Source organism: Corvus hawaiiensis, chromosome 8, assembly GCF_020740725.1.
Source record: "Corvus hawaiiensis isolate bCorHaw1 chromosome 8, bCorHaw1.pri.cur, whole genome shotgun sequence".
Classification (NCBI taxonomy): domain Eukaryota; kingdom Metazoa; phylum Chordata; class Aves; order Passeriformes; family Corvidae; genus Corvus; species Corvus hawaiiensis.
This window is the reverse complement of record NC_063220.1, coordinates 31,091,602-31,119,108: the sequence shown is the minus strand read 5'-3', so window position 1 is coordinate 31,119,108 and position 27,507 is coordinate 31,091,602. Positions and strand designations below refer to the sequence as shown.

The window sequence follows — 27,507 nt, the reverse complement described above, 5'->3', positions numbered from 1 at the left end:
TAGCCACATGAGATGAGACAGGAAATCTGTGGTTTCGGTTTTAAATAAATTTGGGTAAATTATTGACACAACAGGGATACTTCTTTGTTGGCAGGACCCATGCTACTCATCCTTGCTTTAAGAACCCCCCTCTATTTGAATGCTAATGCAATCAAGAACAAAGGCAACATGTTGCAGGATACGAACACAGTGATTACATTTATGTTTACCAGATAATGATGATGTTAACAAGTTGCCTGTAATTCTGACATGGACCTTTGCCTGTCTGATTCTGCTTTTAAATTGATCAAAAGGCAAAAGTCATTTCTGCCAATATTGAGACTAAAATATGCAGCCTTTCTGCATGTGTCAGATACTTCTCCCCTTTTAAGGAGGAGACCGACCTAATTCTCAAAATTTTGTGCCTCTTCCCCAGCCCTCCATTTTCTGTCACAGTGCCAGCAGAGCATCAGCCTTTCAAAGAATTCCTAAGATTAGTTTAGTATTTGAAAGAAAGAGAATATTTACAAATATACTGGAGATTGAAACTACTGTTCCACTGAACAGCAATAGTCATTAAAAAAAAAAAGAAAAAAAGACAGCATCATCTAATACATACTTAGAGCACATGCCTGAAGAACATTTTACACTCAGTTATTTGAATCAGAGTTGTTCTACTCCTACTTAATGGGGACAAACCCAAGTATGTTGATCAACTACTGACAGTATGTCCATATAATCAAATCTTCTGTAATATTTATCTTGCTAAATCACTTGCAATTCAAATCCTAAATCCAATTTTTGAAGAAGACAAAAGAAATTTAATACTGAAAAAGTTTCCAACCAGGCATTTCACATCCTTTTTCAGACCCTAATCCTATACTCATCTTCTCATAACTGCAGCTCCAACCTTGCACTCCCCGGATCCTCTTGCACCTTAGGAAGTGCCTCATAAACCTTATGAGGTGTTTCTAGACTCAAAAGAAAAGTGACTCACAATCGTCATTTCCAGCTTTTATATAACCCTTCCATCCACAGGCCTCAAACTGCTTTATGGAGATGAGTAAAAATTATTATCCCCATTACACAGGGAGAGAAACTGAGACAGAGAGGGCTTAAAGGATTTATTCTACAGCATCAAGCAACTTAGAGAGCAAGGGAGAGAGCAAAGAGGCCAGGCAGAAATTCTTGTTGGGAAATTTCTGGGTAAGCAAGAGATCCTTAAGTTTCCTCAAAAGGGAAGTGACTGTCTCTGGCCACCCCAGCCAGCGTGCCTGCCTCCACCAGAGACGGGGCATGGATAGGTGGCTCTGTGCTGAGGCCTCTCTCCTACCACAACCATCTTCCCTGTCCTGCACAACTCCAGTCACTCCTTCATTCCATTCAGCTGCTGCCCAGTCGGGATTATCTTCCCCTTCACGAAGGGATTGCAGAGCTGCAGTTCACCCTCCCGCCGAAGGCAGGTGACTGCCGTGCCGGCAGCTGGAGGAACCTGCGAAGGGCAAGCCAACACTGGGGATGTGGCTGTGAAATCGCCTCCCTGCCTCCCAAAATTTCTTTCTCTCCTTACTTCTCAGGTGACAAGCCGGGGCCAGCCCATGCCCAAGCAGCCATGGATGGCTACAGAAAACCGCTCTGATACAAAAGGTTTTTGAAGTGCCCTATTAGCTTTCTAAAGCAGATGGAGATGGGGGGAAGGGGGAGACTGATTGTAGAAGGGAGCACATGCTGCCTGTCCTCTTGAATGTTCTGGGTCATGTGGACCATTCAGGTTGAATGTGCATCAGCTTTAAAACAAGTATTTATCCTGGTTGTCGTGGTTACTGATAAGCAGCTTCAATTCTGCTGATAACAAAAAGAAGAAAGAATTAAAAAGGGGAGGGGAGCTGAAAACATAATTTGGTAATATGACGAAGCCAACAAGAGGAATTAAATCACATTAAACAAGCCAATTGTACTGTAAATGGCTCTGCCTCTGTATTTGCTTTTAAATCATCTAAGGCTCTAACATGGCAGCTGCTTCAGTTTTAACAAACAAACAGTAAAAATCCCTTTTAATAACGAAAGAAAATAATGATATACTTTGCTTTAGCTGAATTCAAACATAATTTAATTTTTCCTGAGGTGAGATTTGCACAGGGAACAATCAGATAATAAGTGTTATCATTCTCATAGACAAAACTGAACCAGCACTTTGCAATTCAAAGTGCTATTTAATGCACCGTTTTCAGCAATCTCTGAACACCATCCAACATACCACCAAACTACACTTCAGTACTTACACATAAAGCCTGATCCTGCAAATACTTGAGCATGGGGGTTATGCTATGAACACCAGTACTGCAGCTGAAGTTGAAGTCACACATTCCCTACAGCACCCTTGTGGGGGGGGGGGGGGGGTGTCGCATCCTCACATCCACTAACTTTCCCTACAACACCTTCTCATCCGCTGTATTATTAATTCTACGATCATGTGTCTTGGTTCCCCTTTCTGAAGTGTAGCACTGTACAGAGAAAATACTGGAGAATGAAAAACTCTACTCTGGTGGAGAAACATGCAACTAGAGCCCCTGGCAAGAGAGGGGCACACATTTTTTCAGTGGTGATAATTAACCATCGGAACAATGAGCTCAAAAATGTAACAGATTCCCCAACCCAGTGCTGAGGACTGAACTGTTTCTTCCTCAAGATATTCTCTGGTCTGATGAATTTTAAACTCATGGTCTGTTATTTGTCTCCTGTGCAGAAGAGGCCCATGACAAATCCATACTTGTGTGGCATGAAAAGAAGTGGAAAGTTGCTGCGAGTTAAACTGAGTTACTGGGTTTAATATCAGACTAACCAGGTCTTCTGCCATCTCCTCTCTCTTTCACCTCCGCGCACCATTCAAACATAAATGACAGACAAGGAAACGCAGCCTTACTTATAAGGGACTGATTCACCACCTCTTCCATGCGGCAGAATCAACCGCCTTCATTTTCCACTGCACGCAGAAGTATGAGTCAAAAGCCTTATTTTGGTGTCTCACACGGGGCTCTTTCACTATCATTCTGAAAATTCGGAGGAACTGCGCCCTCCTCAAAATAGCAGCAGAAGCTGCCGGTCCCAGAGCTGTGACATGAGGGATGGAGGGTTGAAATGGTCCAGTGATTTAAACAGTCAAGCCCTGCTTTTGATATTTATGCCCTCTTTGAAACCCTTAATGAAGTAACAACCCTGTTAATTCTTGCAGGGTATTTAATACACATAAAAACTGCATTATCTACTATTTACAATTTACTACACACAAGCGGTATCTGGCTCTGTATAAAAATAACAAGCTCACTGTAACCCTCCGCTCCCTAACCATACTGCTGATTTCTTTGACACATGGAGAAGTGAGAATAATTACATTTTACTGAGTGTGTCTCATTACACTGATTTAAGTAAGATTTCCAAAGCTGTAAAAATATGCTTTTCAATTTCATTTGTTTCTAGCATTTCACTATGAAGACAGTTCATAAAGCCTTCAAAAATCATCATCAAGATAGACAAAAATTGTACCCTGCTCATGTGGACATTTGACAGAGGGATAATAGGGTCTAGAAACACCACAGTCAGACGTTGCTTTTCTATTTAATGTTTCCTTCTGTGCCAAACATAATATAACAGACAAGTGTTAGAGAGACATGCAGAGGGGAGTCTGAATAGAGAGCTTTAAAAGAGGTCCTTAATAGAGAAGCTGTATGCTTAGTCTTCAACAACATTCAATAGCAATTTATTTGCAGCCATTTTCTCATGTAACCTTTCACACGGGAGCAGATAAGACAGAGCACAAGACAATTTGTCAACCGCCAGATATGAACAAAAGAAGCCATTTTTAATAAGCTTCAGTGGCCCCTTGTATTTGTTTTGCAACATGTTAATAACTTTTTTGGAAACCAATCAAAGACAAGAAGAGAAAAAGAAGTCAAGCTGGGAAAAAAACCCCACAGTTTAAGAATTTCACAGATAAACTCGTGTTATCATCTGCAGTGTAATAATGCTTAAATCCAGGAGTGGCACAGAATTGGAATTAGAAACACAATGCCATTTATAAACAAAAAAGAGCAATTACAAAAATTCTAGTGTCATACATACTTTTCCAAGAATTTGCTGTCTTCTATCTCATCCCAGCGTAGCACATACCTGCTCCCCAAAAGAACCTTAGTCAGGTTCCCCTCCTTCTCAGTGAGGAGCTGAAACTCAATATGAAGACTATGAGGAAAGGCTAGATGGGAGCTGCCAAACTCCAGGCCACTGACCTAACTGCCCTGTACCACACTTCCCCAGCTACTTGGAAACCCTCACCTCCTAACTGAACTTCTCATGTTGCACCAAATAACCCCCAAACTGTCGCTCTGAAAAACAACCCAAATGTAGCTTTAAAAGTTGTTACAGGCATATAAGTAAGTCTGTGGTTGCTCATTTAATCCTATCCTGCATCACAAAAAAGTAAAGTGGAGCTGAAAAGGAGTAATAGAAGAAGGTCTGAAAGTAAAGGGAGCTAACTTATACCCCTGTCTAGGATACAAGGACCAAAAACTGAGTGATATGCAGGATAAGACAAACAAACCAACTGTGCTTAAATTCAGAAATGCCAGGGCCTTCCTGTGTAAACAAGGTCCTATCATTAGATATTTCTGGGGCAAAGCCTCATTTCTGTGGAAAAAGAATTAGTTGCAGGCATGTGAGAGCTTGTGGGATGATTGCTCCTGATCCCTTCCCCTTCCTGCAGGCACAAGAGGAGGGGCAGAGAACCTCCTCAAAATGGTATCTACTGATACTTGTGCAAAAATGTTTCTGCAGGACCAAGGTTCAACAATGGGTCCAAATGCTCATAGAAGCCCTAAGTCCCATTTCTAAGGTAGGGGCCTTCTGGTACTGAAGAAAAATCAGAAAGCATCAAAACCCCAGCAACATATGCTGAAAAAGCTGATGAAGTGTTAAGCAATTTCATTAACATTATTAAAATAGAGAAAATTCCCTTGGAAAATTTCACACAGGCTTTCTCATCTCACTGCAAATTACTCACGGCCTGAGAGACGCGTGAGGAGCAAATGGAGAGAAATAAAGCTTCTCTCCAGTTAATTTGGACTGAGTCCTAGTCTCACTGGTAGAAAGACCAGGCTTGTGGGCTTCAGTGAGAACAGGGCTGGGTTCTTTGAACTAGATTATTATGGCATCTCTAAGAGAGGTACAAAAGTATACGGTGAGAGAAGATGCACCAGAGAACAAAAGGCGCTGCTGGTCAGATGACAACCCACCTCGTTATGATGATGAAAAGACTCCCAGACTTTGGCAGACACACACCTGCAGAGTTTAGGATCCTATACCCAAAATTAGATTTTGCCTTCTAAGGACTTTGCAGAGGAGTCTGTTATCCAGTGAAGAGAAAGAATATAAGCATTTGCTCTTCAAGAAAGAGGAATGGCTTTTTGAATAAGAAAGGGCTCCCTGTGATGGGAACACACCAACACAGCCCCACGCTCCGCCTGAGAACTAATACAGGATTTCTCTTCCTCTTCTGCACGACCAAGAAACCATCCCTGGAAAAGAGGAGAAGCCATGCTACCTGAATTATCTGAACAGGCCTCAGGTGGAGGCAGGGTGAGAAAGGATTTCAGGACAAGTTATGCCTATGAGCTGAGGAGAACAAGCAAGTATCCTCCCACTCTTTTCTCTAGGCAAACTCCCTTTCCAAGTTTTCAGTGAGAGCATCAAGTCTCCAGTGAACCTGCTTAGGAAGGGCCCGGCAGAACCCTACCAATCTTCCAGAGAACACCAGGCGGCTTGTGCTCTGCTCCAGATGGGCTTCCGTCCCACACCCAGCAGAGAGGAAGGCTCCCAAGTAGGAAACAATCCTAACACACTATCTGCTAGTCTGGAACCTGCTCTAATAATAGATAGCACTGTCTATTTCAAAGCACTTAATGGACGCTAATTAGTCCTCAGGGTATTCCTATGAGGCAGGTAGACAGATAAGTATTATTTCCCCTGTTTTACATATGAAATAACCTCATGAGAGATGTTCTGACTTGCTTAAGGCCACTGAATGAGTCACTGAGCTCAGCACTCAGCAGGTCCTGCCTCCCAGACCTGTGCTCAGACCTCAGCCATACCTCTTTCACAAGTGCAAATCTTCATTTCATACGTGGAGGGAGAAAGGAAAGAGGATCAAGGAAGGGTGATAACACTGGGAAAAATTTTTCTCTGGGAAAGGAGCTTCCAGAAAAACGACAAAACAGAGCTGCGTATCTACTGAATGCTAGATACCAAATCTAGGACAAGGAAAGAGATGAAAACCACACTGATACAAAACAGTAGGAGTTTCTATTATACATTCTATTCAAGCAGTCAGAGCTATTTATTGGGATTTGCAACCACCACTAATGTCAGTTTAACAGCTTTACATTCCTAATTTCTAGCATGGTCAAAGCACGAAGTCCTGGCTGCACACAATCTACATGCTTAGCACATACACACCCACAAAGTTACACTGAGGTGTTGTTCCACACTGGAAACCTTTGTGACTTCAGACATCCTGGGTAGGCAGAAACATTATCAATGGGTTTTGTGTCTCTTTGGGAAAGAGCGACAAATGCTTTAGCCACCGTTTGCGAACAGCCAGAGCTCACAAGACAACAGATATCACATGGCATCACATTCTTCCATCACCAGGCTGCTTCATCCCCTACTACTTACTGCTCTTAACCAGTGCAGACCAAGCTGGGCAGATGATGCCCTACACTTTTAACACTCCAAACCTAGCAAATGTTTTCCACATTCCTGAATGCACCTTTCAATGACTCCTTCTCTTTCAGCCCACAGCCCCAAATCCCACGGGTGCACAACTTAGTTAAACAGGGTCCTTGAAAGAGGGAATGCAGTGTAGCAGCCCCCCAGAACATTCACCAATTGTTTGTGCTAAAAATAATAATTTTTGCTTCTATGAGATTCAAGGACCAATCTCCAGGCTAGGCAAAACAGTACTTCTTTTTCAGAGGGGAAAAAATTATTTATTCAGTGCATTACCAATCTCAAATGGTGATGTTTAAATACAAGTTTCATGAACTATATGCAGCATAATACAGCTGCTTTGCATTTTGATTCCTTTATTTATAGACCACAGCAAATTAATAACTCAAAAATGTTGTTCCAGGCAAAGTAATGGACACACAATAAAACTATTCATTTCCTCAAAGGTCACTCCAGGAGAAACATACATTGTTTCGAAGCCTACCAACAATACTATTGTTCCAAAGAAAAGTGAAAATATATAATGAGCAGTTAGTGCCTATATCTGCAGTGGAGACCCTGGGCTAATTTAAAGTGCAATCTTAAGGCAATCAATCATACTCTAAAATTACTTCATTTTCCAAACTGTTTACACTTTTTAAGTTACAAATCCACTTTCTGCTATTTCAACTCACGATTTACAGCTACAGATTTAGCCTGCCTTGGCTTGCTGCCAAACTCCAGTCATGAGGGAGCTAATGATCTGAACAGATCAGTGTTTTATAATGGAGAAAAGCGCATGTAAATTTCCAGCATGTCTGCAAGTAATCAAGGCATGCTGACTATAAATGAGGCGGCCTCACATTTATTTTAGGAGAAATATCTTAAAGCCCCACTTTTTATCCAGGCCAACAACAACAACAAAAAAAAGAAAACGAAAAAGAAAAAAAAAGAATCCTTTAAAAAAGGTATTCCAAGATTATTCCAAATGATTCTAAATGAAACTGCTAGGCAAACAATATGTTAAAGAATAGTACAATAGCTAATTTCCTTTAGTGTTTCTATCTCTAACCAGATCATATCCTTATCATGGCAAGCTGGAACATTAAACTCTCTACTTCATGGAATCAAAACACAAGAGTGCTTCATATTACATTATAGAAAAATGAGCCATTCCCTACAAACAAGGTCAGATTTCTGGAATGCCAAAGGTCTACATTTAAACAGAGATGGGAGGAGGGGAGGTTTTGCCCACTCTGCTTGCTAAAAAACAGTAGGAAACTAGACTAGCAATTCAAATTTGTTTTAATAGTTGAAACGGTAGAGAGAAAGCAAGAAGTCTCTTCAGAATTGATACTTAAATTAAGTATGATCTTTATTGTTTCATTACAGTTGCATAGCCAAATAATGACTTCGTGTTACTGTACAAATAATGCCGGATCCTCATTTTCTAGCGGAAATAATTACTCTATTCTATCATTTTCTGCTTATCATCAACCTACACCCCTCTTCCTGTGTAGGCAATGGGTTGTGGTATGTTTGGGGCTAGACTGAAAAAAGTTTCAGATTTTCTCCTGTTTTTAAAGGCCATACCAAGGAGGCATATTTTGACTCAAAAGTGGCTTTAAGAATGGAGCTATAAATACTCTTGTGTTGTACTTCATGAAATTCAATCCATCATGATGGATATTTCTGTTGTAGCATTATTACATGCCTAAACTCAATTGTATAATTGGATAGGGCCAGAAACAATAAGCGGGCATTGCTTTGTTTCAGCATACTACAGCTTTAAAATACCTGTAATCATAAATCAACATAATTATTTGAAGTTCTGTCACGAAACAGAACAGGAAAGAAAAACTAAAATAAACTAGCTGCTAAAGAATTTCATTCTACTTTCTCGAGACTGAAATTTTTTACCGGCTTTGAGCCTTACCACTGCTACAACTGGGAAAGTCTTTTCTCCTTTCCAGTTGCCTTGAAAGGCACCTCCTCCACAAAGATTTCGCTTTCTTACAGCTTTCCAACACAACTGGCAGAGCTCCACTGAGGAATCCCGCAATTCCATAGTACAAAGTATGTGCCTGCATTGCAGCTATTGAGACCAGGCTAACAGGGAGACAGGCTGAGAGAGACGAAGTGACACAAGCTCCCCACAGCCAGACAAATGCCTGGTAGAACAGGGGCTCAGGGGCCAAATATTGCCCATCACTGCTAGGGCAGTCCATCCTGCTGGAAGCTCTAGGGGGAGACAGCTGAAGTCCCTCCTTGTGATGGAAGTAAATGGAGCTGAGCATTTTCTGTCCCACTGTGTTAGGAATTTTGCTTCTTACCCACACAAACTAATTTCCTAACTCCTCCCCAACCTCTCTGCACTTCTTACCTCACCACTCTCAGGATCAAAACCAACTGACCTTTTCCTCTCTTTTCTACCCCTAGCATCCATAAGTGAGACCTGGGGAGCAGCTCTGATGGACGGCCCCTGGATGTGAAGAGAGTTTGTTGCTTGTTGGCTCATTTTTAATTATTGCTAAGCAAATGCCATTGGGAGCTGCACCTCGGGAGATCATTGCCCAGCTGAGGCAGAGGACCAAGCAGAGATGAGCACACATGCAGGATAACACCAGGAGATGCTTTGGGATGGACTGCATTGTGTTACTGGGAGAGGCAAAAGCACTGATGGTGGTGGAAGAGTTTATTCCCTCCCCTCACCTACAGTTACGCAACCATTTTCCAAATCTCATCTCCACCTACCTTCCAGCCATGCAGAGCTTCATGCTCGCTGGAGGCACTGGGCTACAGCATGACTGAAGTTAATATTAAAACATGGATTCCTCCTACAGCTTCCCTGAAAAAAAACATTGCATTTACAGGGACAGAGGTCTCCCAACAACCTCCTTGTTCTGTTTCTCTTGCGGCTATTACAGCTTTTTTAAAAACTCTTCTTCTTCCTTTCTCTTTTGATCTTTGTAGGTCTCAAACTATGTATTTTATTACTTCTGATACTTATGTGAAGAATGTTAAGCCTTTCAAAAATACATTCTTTTGGCCAAGTGCTCTATGGGTACTGGAGCTCAGCAGTATATACATTTGCATGTACACACACAAAGAGATATGTGCAGTTTCACCAGAGATGACTATGTAGTCATCAGCATATGTCTGTGTGATCACCTTCTGTTTGTGTATACGTAAGAATAAAATATACAATTACTGTAACATGATTAAAAACCTTACTTTCTCAAATTCTCAACTTTGACTGCTGCACACTGTGACATCAAATTGGAGAAGTAGCTGAAAATATTAAGACCTGGATTTCCTTGGTTGAAGAATACAGGAAAAAAATATCCTTATCTTTCAGTATATCTGAAAGAAGCAAAAAAGAGTGAACAAACAGATCTGGGGGGAAAAGGCAAGTCAACTCCAGCTCAGCAAAAATTTCTAAGATAAAAAAACCAACATAAATAAAAAGAGGAGATATAAATAGGTGATGTGAACAATTCTCAAGAACAAAGAAGCATTTGGTATCATCTGAGTTGGTGTCACAGGGTGGTTATTAACTGGCATAAACATCCATTTTCAGTCCCACTGAGTCACCCAGAAAAGCTGGCTCTCAAATAATGAGGCTGATGGAGCCTGACATCCAGTTCTACTTTTCCTTACTCCAACTTGGAACTGTTGCACAGTTACGATACAAAACGTCAGGATCCAATAAATAAAAGTGAAAAAGGGAAAGAAAACAATTTTTTCCCCCACAAGTCAGGTTCAGTGCTTTTGCCTATTAAAGTAACCAAATATGTTTCTCTCTGAAATCAAAGCCAAAAGGCAACATGCCAGACACAGTTAACAGATAAATGTTCCTGAAGGGCGGGCTTTTTTGTTGGGGGGGGGAGGGGGTTTTGCCTGACAACAATTTTGTGGCGAGCAAACAGAACACCCACCACACATCTTGTCAATCTACTCACATGAAACAGGGAAGGAAATACAAATACTTTTGAAGATCTAGGCACTGTTTGGAAAAACTTCATGTTCTAACCTCCCTGTCAAAGGTCATGGTTCTCATAACCATGAAGTCTGCAGCTATTGTAAAGCCCACCTCATATAACATGTAATTGCAGCTAATTTATCACTAAGGTCATTGTATACTAGATGGGAGTTTGTAAACAAGAATGAATCACAGGTTTCATTTTTGTGTCCCTTTCAAACTGGAAGACCTAACAGTTTCCTGCTCCAACATACAAAATAGTATTGCTTCTATAAACCTACTCAGGTCTCCTTGCCAGCAGTTTCCATTTAATTAAACTGACAGCAAAACAGGGCCTTTGCTAATGTGATCCAGACCAGTTTGCCTTCAATGTAAATTCTCAGGCATGAAATTACATCTGAAACAGACACAATAATCCCTCTATATCTTAGTCATGAGTTTAATCTATACTAAAATAACATTTTCTTTGTCCATACTGAAGCCTGTTTTAGAATTCAGTGATCTTTTCTTCTTTTCACAGTTGAAGTTCAGGGAATTATTCAACTTCCATTCACCTTACAGTCAATTCTGAATTTTCTTCTCTGTAATTTACACATTCATTGTTGGTTTCTAGGTCATGGGTAGCCAAATGATCTCACATGTGAGAAACCAGACTCAGGACCTACTTCGAACTTTCACTTTCTGGAAATGAAATAGACTGGTAGCACTATAAAAGTAGTTCACAGCTGCTTAAAGCAGTCTGAGTTGCCTTAAGCTAACAGCCCGCCTTTTCACACAGATCCTTGGTCAACTGGCTGTAAAGCAGAAAACTGATGAGATTTATAGGTACCTTTGATAAAATGAAGGTGGGGTTGTTTGTTTGTCTAATGACCTGTAACATTTCACTCTCATCTAATCATTCTCGTCAGTACTCAACTGATGCACTAATGCCTACAATACCCAGGAAGAACAGAATATGCAACAGAATAGTTACTGCACAGTAACCACAGTGTTCATGATGAGCAACTCAATAAACTGCAGGGTGCATTTATACCAGATGCAAGTGAGATGGGAATTTCTGAGAGATGCCAAGCACTTTGTTCCTGGCCCATGGGCTGCCTCCTCCTGCACCAGCATGAGGACAAGCCTGGGGATGCTAAGTCCCCCTTGCAATTCAAGCCTGCAGTATCAGAGGGTTTGAAAACAGGAAGGGATGGTATCCAGAAAGTAAAATCCACAAAAGTCACAATTAGTAGTGAAAAGGCAAAAAATCAATCTTTCTTACTAAAGCCAGAGTGTGCCACAGCAAGTCTTCAGTGTGACTATCTCTAGCAGTTAAACAGCGACTGAAATAATGCTCTCCCAAACTCCCGACCTCACAGTCAAGTCTAGCAACAGTACTGGAGAAGCTGCTCTTTTTGCTGCTCTGTGGATTCCTGACACTGGAAGAGCACATCACCTGAGCTCTGCTGCACTGGGTCTCCAAGCTCAATGGGAATTAAACAGCACTTAGCCAGCTACACAGAATGATAAGCCAGGACATTAATTCTGAGACACTATGGCAGAAAGGCCTGAGCTTCAGAGTGCCTAGCAGTGACTGTCACCTCAACGTTTTGATCCTGGAAAGGAAAAATCAAGACTAATATGTGCAACTGCACTTCTGATACCAGCTATGTAGGTAGGTGAACCAGTTGAAAAGAAAAGCTTGAAGCCTTTCTGAAGACAGATTCTGGCTGAAGTTTTAGCACCAAATGAAACTGAGGATCCACTCTGGTATAAATCTGGTCTCCGTGTTCAGGCTATCACACACAACAGGGTTCCCTGCCCTTGGAGTCAGCCAGCATTGGCATGGACCTGGAGTCACTTCACCTGGTGAAAGGGAATGCTCCTTCAAGGAGCCTTGTTTCCTATTTTGATTTGAGCAACCTGGCTAGTGAACTGACTGAGAAATGGACATGGTGAGAAATTCTTATGGATAGTTGGGGCAAAGATCTCAAGGAGGCACAGACAAAATTGTCCCACATGCAGTCCAGACAGACATGCTCTGAGGGAAAAGGAGCACAATGGAAACTGGAATCCCACTTTTCTATGATTGCCATCCCATTCTGTTGTGTCTTGATAACCTTCAGTGATGAAGACAAAGGGCCCTGCCAGCCCCACTGAGCTTAGGGCACTCCTTGCACCACCAAGGGCTTGTTTCCTGAGAGCTTGTGCTGCAGCTGGAGGTGTGACAACCGTAAGAAGCTTAAGTGACAAAACCACTGTAATAACTAGAGAAAACTGAACCACAGTGTATTTTCCAAGTTTCTACCCACCCAAACAAACATTTGCAAAACTTTTGTGACTTGCCCAACTAAAAATACCTGCTGCTCAAGAAATGTTACATGACTTTAAGTAGGAAATTTGTCACATGCCCAGCAAGGTATAAACAATGCCTTCAGTATGCTTTTACAGCCTGGACAATACAATTTCCAAGCACTGTTGGCACAATCTTCCTCTTCATATAAGAGCTTTAATTGCATTCTTCTCCTAAGAAGTAGAAAATTAAGTGCTTTTTAACGAAAACCAGCCATACACTAAGCAGTCCGACATTCTTGGGAAAAAAAGGAGAAAATTTAGTTTTGCAGCACAAGACAATGGTCAGACATCAGCATGATCAGAAATCGTTACAAGTCCTTCTAGCAACCGCTTTTCTGCTTTGCTGTTCATTAAAGCCTCTGTTTTAGAACAGTTAACACGTATTCTCAGAATAAATGCACATAAATCTTTTCTTACTATTAGACTGACTCAATCTACAAGGCAATGAGGGGAAAAGGGTCTGATAGAGGACAGCAGCCTCTCTTCATCTCTGGTTGTTCAGAATCAGCTCTCTGTGATTCCCTAAGCCACCAGAAAGGGCAAAGAGGTACTGCTTTGTGCAAACACCGTACACAACTGGCCAGGGATGAGGGAATGACTTTTCATGTTAACTTACATGGATTTGCTGATGTATCTGATCAGTCATAGTCTCTCAAATAGGCAGAGAAACTACCAATAGTTTCTGCTGCAGAGGGTGAAAAATGGTCCTGTTCCATTTGTGCAAATATGCTGGGCTCACGTTATCAAACACATGAATTCCTGTCCACACTCTCTCCATCTCCCCTGTGTACCCTGCCATCAAAACTGCAAGGATAAAATTGCCCTCATTTCCTGTGTTTTTCATATAGACCTAAACATTCTTAAGTATGTTGTCAGGGAATGTATTTTAAGGCTGCTATGCTCACATCTGATCTCCTACTCTATGCTTTTAAGATATTAAATAGGCTTTACCCAATAAATCAAATATTTTGTGCCTTAGAATCACATCGTATCTGAAATCACCAAAGGCTAAATCCTGCACCATCCGCATTCACTATATGCAAGTCAGAGGGCCGAGGTCTGAAAAATAAAGTAAAACATGAGCACCAACCCTCCCTGCAGAGAAGGATAACAAAAATCCTAGTGACAACGTAGAGAAGCTGCCCTTATTGCTGTCTCCAGCCATCCTCACCCCTGCTCCTATCCAGCTTTGTACCACCCCCTTCTCACTCCATCATTGGAGGATCAAAGCTGGAAGTCATGGTGGAGTACAGCCTTGGCACTGACGTTCTCAGTGTCCCAGACTAGTCTGAAACCTATAGGAATGAACTCCCAAAACCCAAGTGGGATGATTATCCTAGAGGCTCTTTCCTGTTGAGGGCTCTAATAGCTGGGTAGGATAAACAAAACAACTTACTCTCAAAGTTTTTCACAAAGGCAGACAGGGCCTGATTTCTCTGCCTCTCACACTGCTGCAGGGTGTTTCTGAACACCACAGCAGCAAGCCTAAGCCCGTGCTGCAGCATGGAAGACTTACCACAAGAAAGAGAAATGCTCTCCCTACCTAAGGTGGAAGGCTCCTCCACAGGAGAAGCAGCACAGGCAGAGGAGGGGGCTGAGCACCTCTCAAGGGACAAGCCCCCCGCCCTCGTTCAAACTGATCAGTCCACTGAAATATCAGGAGCCTCCCACACACCGAAGTACAGCAGCTAATCCTTGATGTTTTACAATAGCACAAAGACGACATATAAAACACATTCAAGAAACATTGTGGGAAATGGGCCAGCATTCTAAGGAACGTTCTCTTTGGACATGAAGCCTTTTTTAGCTAAACCACTATGATTTTGTTTTAGTGACTCATACGAATGGATTCTGGATTAAAGTTTAAAAATGGGATATTTTTTCTACTGCTCCTAGGTTCACCTCAAGACATGTGAATGAAAAAATAGCAGTAAGTATATTAGGCTGGACTTACATTCACCAATAGACACTAAATAGGGATCTACTAAATTTGAAAAGTTAGGTGAAGTTACGAATATATAATTCTGAAAATGCAATTTCTCCTGAAGTCAGGCTGGGCAAGGATCATAAAACTATAAAAGGTACTTTGTCCCTAAAGACTGTAAGAAGCTAATCATTAGCCTCCTGTTTATAGTGGTTACCTTTTTATTACATTATTCTGATATTTTTCCTTTGCAGGGACCTGGATCTACTCCTTATTTCTACCATATGGTAAGAAAAAAAGACCCACTCTCTCTAGGCAAAGTGTTTTTAAAGACAAAGACACTTGCCAGATTAAAAACATAGAGACAAATAAAGTGTACATAAATCTCTGTTTGACTACTGTTGGGCATCTGGAAAGGCACACATTTTCTTTGGAAAATTCTTCTTCCAGTTTTTCATACAAATGACAGTAAAATATGTACCCAGCAGCAAACTGAGAGAACTAAATTTAAAATGCTCTTTCAGACCACTCGCATTTTTTTCTTTTTAACTTCTCTTTTCCAAGGCAAGAGGGGAGGAGGGAGCTTGTACCAATGTTTTGAAGTACTGTAAGTTCTTTTGCCTTTTAACAGAAGTATGTAAACAAGGTGCATGACTGTAGGGTAATGTTCTAGTCACAAAGCATTCAAGAGCCAGAGTGAAGCTATTTAAAGAATGGAGTATTCAATTCCTGAGGCCAGATGCTAGTATAAATATGAAACTATGTTCACACTGCAGATTAAATTATTTTTAGTTTCTGCGTTTGAACTGCCAAAATTATTTGGGTTGGTTTATTTAATTTTTTTTACTGTACCACAGAACTTACAGGGCCAAATTTTTATGTATCTGAACAGAGGATTAAAAACACAAGTGTAGAAGGACTTTTTAATCTATTTTCTCTATGCAACAAAACTGCAAGTGTATAGTGACAAACACTGTCACAAGCAAGGGTCATTCAGGCAGTAAGAAAACTAAAAATAAAGATGGAGCTGAAGCATTCAAGATTCTTGAAATAGAATTTTATAGTAACTTATCATTTAATTTTCATCCCACAAAGCTTTTAATTTGGAAATAGTGTGAAAGCAAGTGGAGACTGTGATTTTACAATAATGAAAGAGAAAAGCATGCATTAAGATTGCATTATACCCTGTCTACTGGGTTTGCCACAAGAGCTCGCACAGATATTGCAAAGAATATCAAGTTAAAGCCACTAGTAATTAACAAAAACATATAATCAATAATCCCATGACCATGCCATAGCAAAAACATGCAAGAATTCAAGAGAGAAAGACAATGAAATAAACTGGCAGTGATCAAAGCAAAGCAAGGCTCAGTGACTAACTGGGTGAGGACCTATCACTGACACACACCAAAGCCTACAAATCTCCTACAAGGCTGCCAAGGACCTCCCTCTTGCTGATGACCACTTCAGTGTTGTTATTTTTTTGATCCTGTAATTATGTTCTCTTTGTTTCATCAGCTGACAAGGATGGAAGGTCCAGGATATACCTCAAGGATGTGATTCATCTACTGATAGAGGGTGAGTCTACCAAGACCCAAAAAGTAAAACAGGAACCACGTCGAAGGACATAAACGAAGCCACAGATGCTTCCCACTGTGAATACCGTAAATGTTCCCCTGGCAGGCAGGGAGGTACAGCCAGGAGAGGGATGAGCAGAAAGACTGCAGCTTGGTCAGTCAAGAGACCTCCTGCAACACTAAGGAATGTGGAATTACTGAGCAGACTTGCTCTGCACCACACTGAACATGCATATTTTGCCAATGACTTAAGAGAAGGATGAGGCCGGTAACACGGCACAGCTGGCTGGGGGAGATGCTGGGAGGGGAAGGGGTCCTGCAGCACCCAGCTGTAACCCACCTAATTTTGGGATGTGTGAAGGACACTAAGTACCTGCAGAGACAGTCACCACCCCAACTCAGCAAGGCAGGGGACACCAGGCTTAATTACAAACAGGTGATGTGGGGACATGCTGAAAGCTGAACATGCTCTCAAATATCACTTCAGGTTCAGCCCCAGTTCCTAATTAACTGTTCTTATCAGGCACGGATCTGGTATCACAACAATGAAGCCTCCTTTTGGAGGACAGGCTGACGATCCCAGCCTTCCCTGGGTATTTACAACAGGCTTTTAAAATGCATTAGCCTGCACTTTAAAGAAACCTGGGACCAGAACATCTGGGCTTTGGTTGTTTTGTTTCTCAGTAATAAGAAGTGGAAAAAATGATGCAGCTGTGGACAAAATGTTCAGGAACACAGCAGCTACCTTGTCATCCTTTACCTATATTCCCTTCATTAGCCTCGTTCACAGGAGCAGAACAGGACGTGGGGGAACTTGGAGGAGGATGAGAGGGAATGTTTCCCACCTTTTTCTTAAATTAGATATTCGTTATAGGATCCTTGAATTGTGTGGGCATCTATTTCACTCATGACACACATGCATAACTCCCCTTGGCACGAATGCGAATGACGAACATGTTGTGAGAGGAGAATTGCCCCCTAAAACTGCAGGAGTGTGAACAAGGTTGTAAATATATCTCAAGGTTCTGGTAACATAAGAAACCAGCCTAGCGAATTTCTCATGGTTTATTATGATATCACCAAATCCCCTCTATGTATTTATAGCCTTGTAATTCACAATTATTCTGGGTCCATAAATGTTTTTGGCATCTGAATGTAGAACTGATACTATTATTTCACATATTATGGTACTGTCCGTGAATGCTAAATTTATTCCAGCACAGACTCCTGGAGTTCATTCATCAGATATTTTATGCTAGTGTTCTTTTAATGATTCATTTATCCCTAGTAATATTTGTATTCTGAAGTGAGGCGTCTCCAGCCGACAGCACAATGCTCTGCTGAATTATCTTTTTCTTTCACAGCATAACAAAGTAGAGCATAGTCAAATTGAAGATGGCCTTTAGTACACTGTCAGAACAATACTGCTTACCAAGCATATCCAGACACATTTTTCAAACCACATGTAATGCTCTGGCTGCCAACATGCTCATAAAGTCATTAAGCGGCATCTTAAAATGAGGGTGTGATACATATATTTAAATGTTTAGGAAAATCAAATGTGGGCTCTCCTAGAAGCTTATTTTGAATTTCAGCTTCTACATATATCAATTATGCAGCAGTGCACAGATGTAAAAATTCACCTTGATTTTTCACAAGCTACTAAAATATACTCCTGCTAAAATCATACACATTACCTATCACTAACAAAAGCTTCTTTATGCTATTAACTATTTGCCCTTCACAATGCAATAGAGCAAGACAGACCCAAGCTGAAGGTTTACAGCACTGAGGATTCATCTTTACAAGCGAATTATTATTAGCAGTAAAATTAAGAAGGAACTTATTTTACATGGTACAGATTCTACTAAATGAAGTAAACAAAGGTTATGCCACAAGGTTCTCCAATACAAAACCTACCCAGTAAGTTACAATTCATGCTGTTACAGTTTTTAAATATATGCTTTATCACCCACTCCCACAAACCACACTCCAATGTATACACACACTAGGTTTAACCCTTCCCTTCCCTTCCCAAGCATTCTCATCTATCAATACTCTCATCATACAAGGATCACCAAGCCAGCAAAGACAAGCATGACCTAAATTAACCAAAAGGGATTAAGCAGTCAGAATATCGATACTGAGAGTCTTAAAACTCAGTTAACAAAGGCAAAGCTGCCAGAACCACAGTCTTCTCCTGTGTACCCACAGAGCCCCTCTTGGTGCTCACAAAGGTGATAGTGCTGGAGGAGATGCCTGGGCTGACCCTGCTGGGAAGGCACATCTGCTACTGCCCACTCAGCTGCTGCAGCCACGCCTCTTCCCACAATCTTGTCCAACACCTTCCTTTTCTTTCTAGTGTCCCCACCTCCCACTTCCCCTTGCTGGCCCAAGCGAAGGTCTGCCTTGGCAAGCTGAGGGTCCTGCTGTTGCTGAGATCTCCATAAATGCTGACATGGCCATTCACTGACAGCTTTTGCTCCGGTGTGCCTCTGTCCCACCAAACAATTTTGCAGAAAGACGAGAAAAGGAATAAAAAGCAACTCTCCACCTTCAATTTCAGATGCACAAAGGATGTTCTCTCTGACAACCTCCCATGACACAAGACAGGCCATCTATGAGAAGATGACTATTGTATCTCAGAGAAAAAGTACTGGCCTTTCTGCAATGACACATTTAGAACTGGACTAGGATACTTAGGAAAACAGATGATGAGAGGCCAGACACATCATACTGTGCCTACAAACAAAGGGCCAGTTGCCTTTCTGGGCATGGGAGTAACAAAGGGCAACGCAAGAAGACTTGGAAGGCAGGTGGTGAATAAATTGGGTCTGGCTTTTCTCCTTCCCCCTACAAGGGAAATGACACCCAGATCTGGCCATGGTATCAACAGCACCCACAGAAGAGCCTGAGCATCTCAGCACGGCTGCACAGGTCACAAGCCAGCATGATTCATGGGCTGGTACAAAGACAGCTCCAACTTGATTAATGGAGCGCCTGGAGTCAAAGATGACTGCAGGACTCCAAGTCCTGGGCTCCAGCAGCACAGAATTACAGTACAGGAAAGCAGCCAGGCAGGAAAAAGAGGATGTCCTTGGGGCCCACCCAACTATACCACAACATTACATAGGTGCTTGGTTTTACAGATCTCAGTACTCACCCAATTTTTGGCTGGCTGTGTGGAAAGGATACAAAGAAGGAGAAAGGCATCAGTGATTTATGAGGGATCAACATATCTAACTAGCAACCATGGCACACAGAGGAGACCACTGATCACCTCCCTCCAGTGGTGCTGGGCAAGGAAAGTGCAGCAACACATAACAATAGATGTCCCAAACTGGGTCCCCCGGGACCCAGAAACAGTATGGGCAGGAATGGAAGAGAGAAGGAAGGCTGGGGAGGAAAACAGCACCCTCTAAACCAATAATTTAAAAAAAAAGGAAAAAGGAGAAAAAATAACCAGACACAGATAAAGTCAGATTCAGAGCACAGCAGCACTGCACCAGGACACACACGTTTCCAGTTACTGGAACAAAAACCCATGGTCAGTAAGAATTAAATGCAAGATCCAACAGTGACTAGAAGGGAAAAAATCCTGGAGAGCAGACACATGTGGGTTATTACACAGCCTGGCAAGGTCAATCCCGGTGCTAAAAACAGACAAAAATAACAAAAGCCTTCAAACATTTTTAAAGGGACACTGTCTGTGTCCCTTTAAAGGGACACTGTGGCTGCTTTGACACTGTCTGTGAATGGTCCTTATTTTTTATCTACTTATTTTGTAATTATGTAGGCTATCCTGTTCCAGCCAGAGGCTGCAACAAAACTCTTATTGATGGTGCAAACGGCTGCAACTTTGACTTTAAGAGAACGTGGGGCAGTTCTCTAGCTTCACAGGCAGTAAAATTTTACTCTTCCTCCTCTCGTTTTGCAGCAGTGATTCCTTCTCTGATGTTTCTGAATAGACCAGAACTGCCATTGCCAATGGCTGTGCTCTACACCAATGGCAAAGTACCCGGTCATACCAATACATAATTGAAAATGCCTGATGCAGTGACAACTGCTATCAGCACCATTCTCATAATCATGTTAGCTTGTTCCTGCTGCAGGAATGAGGTGGCTGGTGAACAGCCACTCTGAGTTAGGGGCTACCAAGACGAAGTCACCTGGTATTTTGTTTACATTTCTTGGCATACCTTCCACATTTCAAAGAACAAAATACCCACATCCTCAATTTCCAGGGGTGATACTCTCACCCCCTTTTATAAAAGCTGGTCAAAGTAGGTCAAAGCTTGATAAGAAATCCAGATCTCTTTGATAAGGCATGCTTGAAGTCTGAGGTGTGTGGTGTTAAAACTCCTTTCAAGAATCACAAATAGATGAGGCTCAACACAATCCAGTGGTGAGTGAAAGGCTTCCATAGCCAGTGCTTCATATTAAAATGTTTTTGTCACCCTCATAGGCTTTGTAATGAAGTAGGCTCTCTCCAGGGAAAGGAAGAAATTAACAGCATTCAAATCATCCCAGCACTGCTCAGGCAAATAGCTGGCCTCAAGAAGGACAGACCCCACCAATCTCCTTCCAGGGAGGAGGAGGAAGGTGCAGAGGAGAGCAGCAGTGGCTCAAGAGAGAGGAGCAACTGAGGAGGGAGAGGCCCAAAATGCTACTGGAGATAGTGTCATCTCCAGGACTGAATTACTGGAAGTACACCGGACTCAACAACAGCACCACCTTTCAGCACTTAAAAGGCAGCCAGCAACTGAAGCCAACAAGCCAACAAGTATTTGTTAAACCAGCTGGTTGACCAATAATAAAGTAAGTATTGATCTCTGTCTGTCTGCTCAGCACCTCAGGTTATCTCTGATCCTAAATATGTTAACACCAAAGGTAAGCAGTAATTAAACTAAAAGAAGGTGTTGAACCAAGTGAAGCCTTTCTGCTCCACAGCCTCTCTGAACAGTCATCCCAACAGAGGTTCCTGCTTCACAGCCTGCTGGTGCTCTTGTCCTGCTGCAGTACTGCTGGCATGTGCTACAAGCTGCACAAACACAGAAGAAAAAGCCAGGCTGCAGTCTCTTTTTTCCCAAGGGAGCCATCCTTCTCCATTCAGGCTCCATAGCCTCAACTATGGCAAAAGAACTGTATCAACTGGGTTGGTTAAAATGAGTTAGAGAGGTCACTGACCCACAAGACAAAAAACAACATACGGTGCACAAGGGCAGAGAGGGGAAAATGGGATAATAGGACACTTAGAGGAGCTTTATCAAGATCAGAATGGCATTCAGTTAGGCCAATGGAGACAGGAAGGCACAAGAAGAGGCAAAGAGTGAAGACAGAGAAGAATGGGAGGGGAAGAGAGGCATGACTTAGGCACAAAGTATCCAAAGTGGCTGTACTCTAAATAGGTAACAATTAGTTGGTCAGAAAACTATTGCGTCAAGTTAAGCCAGGCGAGCCTGAACTGAGCAGCACGCGACAAACAATGAAAAAGGAGAGTCACTGCCAGATCAGAAGTCACCACAAGTGTCTGAACATGCTACAGCTGCAGATTATCAGTTTTGATAATGTCATAGTTTGACTACATTATGACTTGATAATCTTCATCTGGAGAAATCACGCCTGCTGCAAGGCCACTGGCAAGTGAAACTGGAAGAGCCATGCAACAGCCCAGTGCCCACTGGAGACACTGACTGTGGGGTTGGCACCTTCTGACAAGACAGCTCACCCCTGCTCTGCCTGTCCTTCCAAACTCACTGCAATCTGCTGTGGATTGGCCAATTTGTGTGGCAACACAAGATACAGCAGAGAGCTGCAATCCAAGTGAAGATATACAAATTATGAGACCGGTAAAGACAAGAAAACGAGAGGGTGACCCAGTCCTGCAGCACCCAGTCCTGCCCAGCGAGCTCCACTGCAGAGTTCAACGGAGCTACTTCAAGAGAAGTAGGAAACAACTGCTGGAAAACCACCTACGGACTAGAAAAGCTTGACTGCTAGAATACACACCTCAGCTAGGAGCAGTAGTTGATTTTCCCGGGTTTCACAAGGAACAAAGATCCAGATTGTGTATCCTCAAATGCATGGCTGTGAGGAATGAAAGACAGGACAGGACTGACTGCTAAATTTTCTTTGGGTTTCCCCTCGCTGGACCTGAACAAACAAGAAGTGCGTGCAGCAAAACCCCTTCAGTTCACCAGAACTTGCTCATCCCATTACTAACACTGCCAGCGCAGGAACCTCAACTGCCCATTTTGGCATGATACTCACAGAGGATGGATAAAAAGAGTGGCAATGCCAGTTTGGGGACCAAACCCAGACCTCTGTCATGACAGAGCCAGAGGTTGGAGACTGCCTGGCTGTGGCAGCAGCTCCCACCTCCCTGCCCCAGCACAGGCAAAGGAGCCATTTGTTCCTTAGCTAAACCCAGGCAGCACTGCAGCCCAGCCTAACCCAAACCAACAGAGCTGGTGAGCACTAAATTCAGTCATTTTTCCCTCAGTCTCTTCTCTCAATTTCAGCTCTGACTCCTCTATCTTTTATTTCTTTTTCTAAAGACACATTTAGAGATGAAACCATTCATAACTGCCTATCCACAGACAGTTTGTGGCAGCATAATTGACAATGAGTCTGCTGCAAAAATGAAAATGCTGTTTTAATAACCTTGGCCTAAAATACATTCTGTTGTATGCCTCAAAGGGTTTCAATAAAAAGTCAACCTGTAGAGACATATTTTCTTGGCTTAAACAACAATCCAAAGCATATAAATGTAGTCCAACTATAATGACATATTTATAGGCCAATAAAGCTTACACTGCAGCTTTCATACTTCACTTAAAGGAAGTCTGTAAGAAGCAATGTTATATAAAATAATTTGAATTTTTTTTCGAACTATAGCCCAAGGAATACAAATATGCAACTTTGCCACATTTAACTGATAGTGTTTACATTGCTTAGTTGCTAAACATTTTGTAAAATGAAATAATTCCTCATTTGGTGACTTTCCACTGGTTTACCAAATATGGGTATACAAGTCCCTTTATTACAAAGAAAAATCCCCTAAATAATTCTAAAGACAAAAAAAAAAAACCCTAGTGGCCTCAGTAGTGAATGATTTTATCAGACCAATTCTTCTGGAAAAACAGGTTCTCATGTTCATTATGAATAATACATTCCTGAGCAACTCTATTTTTATATGCTGCATTGTTGTTATTCTTTATTTTTCCTCAACATTTGAAAGAAATATTCAGAAAGCTATAAATAGTCTTAAGACATAAACTGCTAGCATTCAATATTGACGTATTTGTAGAAAGGGACAGAATGTATAACATAAGTATCTCAACAGGCAGAAAGAAATAATTCTTAAAAATCATTTTTCAGGCTGAAATCTTGAAGCTCACACAAAAAAATGCTATTTCGAGATCTTTTATTTAATACAGTCCTAAGGAAAAGTTCTGCATAATTCACTAGTCATAAAAACAACAGCATTTTACAGAAAAAAACCTCCAACAGCTTCTGCAGAAAAGAAAGGCAAAGAGAAAAGAGAGAAAAAAAAGAAGAAGAAAAAGAGAAAATAGGAGGACAAGAACAAAAGAGAAGAAGGAGAGAACAAAAAAGGAGACAGAACTACCTTGTTCGAATTAGGGTCAACTCTCAATCATAGGTTCTAGAGGTTGTGGATTAACCAGGTGTTGCCTTAGTTTTGGCTAAGCAAGCGCCACTGAACACATGGCACAAGGTATACACTGCTCACACGAGGTCTCACTTTGCCTGGTTGTTGTTTGAAGCTGCCCTGCTCCCAGCAGCAACGTGTTTAATTAAGTATGTTTGCACAGTGACACTTCTCTGGTTCTGTATCAGCCATATTTTCATTTCATCCAGGTTATTTCACTCCTCACCACTCCTGGATACTGTAAGAAAACTGATGTTGTTTCTTCTGTAAAGCTTTTTTGAGCTCTTTGGTAGGGATATAATTTCCTATTACCTTCTAGAGCTTGATTCAAAAACATCTAGTAGGAAAAGCTGCAGAATCTACTCACTTTTATGGGATTTTTCTGTAATGGAAACATGCCATTTCACAGGAAAAAAGGGGTCCAGGAGATCACATTGTTTATCTAGGCCTTTTCAACACCTGGTTCAGCAACTTCCTCATCTACAGCCAGGGTTAAACACGAGTATCACCAGAGGGACCTTTGCATGACAGTGCGCTGTGCTCCTTTTACAGTATACAACCCTATTTTAAGAGGAAAAACTACCCCATACCATTGTGCTGGAGACCTGCTGCAGAAGTTATTGCTAATAAATCTTTTGATCACTGCAGCCGAGTGCTGCTCTGTTGGCAAGATGCTGCGTATTGGAAAAGGTCTGTGGGCACACGTCCTAACAGGCAGTAAAGCTGCCATTTGCCAGCAGAGAAGAGACAACACCAGCAGCTCAAATGCCTCGGACACCACACGTCATGCTCCTCCATTTGCCTCCAGCTAGGGACATGACAACTCCCAGAGCACTGACCAACCACTCAGAAGGAGAGAAGTAAATCTTCATCTCGTGGGTGCTAAACGCCACAGTTGAGACAAACACCAGCGCTCATGGGCTGCCTACAGGACACCAACTAGGGCTGCTTCACAAGCTTTGAAGATCACCACTCTTCTGAGTTTTTGTCAGATCCAGGAAGCAAAAGAGGATTAAATTCTTGGCTCTTTCAGATGGTAAAAAAATCATCTCAGTACTAGATTTAGGAAATTTCTTTGATTCCCTTAATAAGCTGCATAAATTGTCTATATCAATGTATCCAGTCAGCGATAGGTCTTCGTGAACCTTTGGTTTCACTCCTGTCAGCCAGCCATTATGAAGATAAAGGCAGTCAAAATCAAACATTAGCCAAAATTCCCTTTTCTACTGAAGAAAACCCCAACCCAACAATAAAGTCAGAGCCACCAACTGAAAATGAGCAACATCAGAATGTGGGGTTATCGAAATTATACCATATAGTTTGCATTTCATGAGCGTTTTCAGTATAACCCCTACTTTGAAAGGCTTAACATGCAACTGTAAGCTTTAGGCTTAAAGATAATTTTCTCTGGCTCCTAGGGTAGATAATAGCAATTTCGTAACTTACCACAAGGGTTTTTTTGTTTGTTGAAAACAAAAACAAGAAAACATTAGCACACAAAAGTTCTGTCTGAAAAACATTAAGATTCTTCTGACATAACAAACAAATGCAAATAAATGTAGTGCATAAAGAAGATACCAAGGCAATAGCAGAGAAAATTACTGCATGTAATTACGAACTAGAAGAAACCACAGAGAAAAGCAAAGGAAGAGAGAAAGAATTACATGAATTATTTTTTCCCTGGACATGCAGTGAAAAATAAGGCCGACTTCCAACTGTACTTTAATCTTCCAACCTACATATCTAATGGTAAAACATGAGATTGACAAAATCACTTCACCATTTAATAAGATCAGAAAAATGAGATGCAGAAGATAAATTTTCCGAGACAGATCTTCAGCTTCATGTAACTTGGCTTCGATGCCAACCCAGTCATGACACTATAAAACTGAACTTGGCCCTGCACTCCTGTTCACGTAGATACAAATGCATCAGGCTTAGCTTTGTATTTCTTACCTTTTCACACATTATGGCCTAAACGTGATGCTCTTCAAACACAGACCATTTATTAAAAACTTGGCAGAAGAGAGAAATGTCCCTGGTATGCACTTCAAAGTGCCATCTCTGACAGCTGTTACACATCCAAGGTCCTAATACCACAAACAGGCACGTTTACCAACAGGAGACCCATCTCACTTGGACCTGGGAACTCACCACAGGTTTTAGAGGTGTGAGTGCCTGTGCACCCAAAGCAGCCCCACATGCAAACCTGTCTGCAATCATCCAAAGTAGCAGAGCTACCACCTCCCTTTCTGAAAACAAACAGGGAAAGAAAGCACAGGTCTATGTGTGGAGACAACAGTGGGGTGCTTGCAGAGCTCTATAGCAACATACAGCTGACAAGGAAACACTATGGAAGGGACACATCCCTACTGAACGAGAGACAGAGTCAACCATACAGAGTCAAGGCAACCACCAGGAGCATCTCTGAGCTTCTGGAAGATGGGACATGAGAAGTGGAAGGCCTTTGTTCATCCCTGCCTGTCATAGGAGGCCTCAAGAAGACATGCCAGCATCCCCTCCCCACAGTGTACAGCTCTGACCTGATCCCAGAGCCAGCAGAGCCCCAGGCAGAGCCTGTGACAATTATCTGTATGCGCATCTTCAGGGCTTGATCGTAGAGCTCCAGGCCATGTAGACGGGTATCACAGTGTTACCCCACACCAGTCCACAAGGAGCTTGAGATGAGCTCACTGCCACCACCCACCCCACACAGGCATCTCATTGCCACACCTCTGCCCCAGGCTCAGACATACCTTGGGAATCTGACACGGCATGGCAGGATTAGGCTCATCTGTCTTCAAAAGACACTCACCTCCAGGCCCCTTCCCACAAGAGAAAGTAAGGGATACTCACCAAGGTCAGCCTTTTCCTTCAGGATATCTTTGAAGTTCAAGCCACTGTTCAGTGTGGATTGTCTGTATCTTGTCAAGGCCTCTTTCTGCCCATTCTTCCCCACATCCATAGGCTGGACCGGCTCAGCCCGGAAACCACACTTCCACTTGGAGAAATCGGACTGTGCCCATTTTGCCAAGTCCTCAAGCTTCACAGTAACTTTTTCTGAAACAGCAATAACTTCATCCTGAAAGCAGTGATCAGATGAGAACACAACATGTCACTCTGGGCTCCCTGATGACTGAGAAAACAGTAATATCATCCTGCACTGACTCCTGGAAAAGCCTATCTTGCTGCAGGCTGAGTAATTTTTTTGTATCACAGAATAGCTAGCGCTTAATTTATTCCTCTTGCCACCTAAGTGGAAAAATTAGTTGTTTACTTG

The 27,507-nt window shown here is 42.0% G+C and overlaps 1 protein-coding gene across 5 annotated transcripts in view; it reads right to left on the bottom strand.

Annotated features, from left to right (window-relative positions):
- The window catches only part of ARID5B (AT-rich interaction domain 5B), a 117,789-nt gene that overhangs the window by 77,119 nt on the left and 13,163 nt on the right, over positions 1 to 27,507 (bottom strand). For all 5 annotated transcript variants that reach the window (XM_048310814.1, XM_048310817.1, XM_048310815.1 and 2 more), the window contains one exon: positions 27,084 to 27,309. In XM_048310814.1, the coding sequence (XP_048166771.1) occupies positions 27,084 to 27,309 (226 nt within the window). The remainder of the gene's footprint in view (positions 1 to 27,083; positions 27,310 to 27,507) is intronic.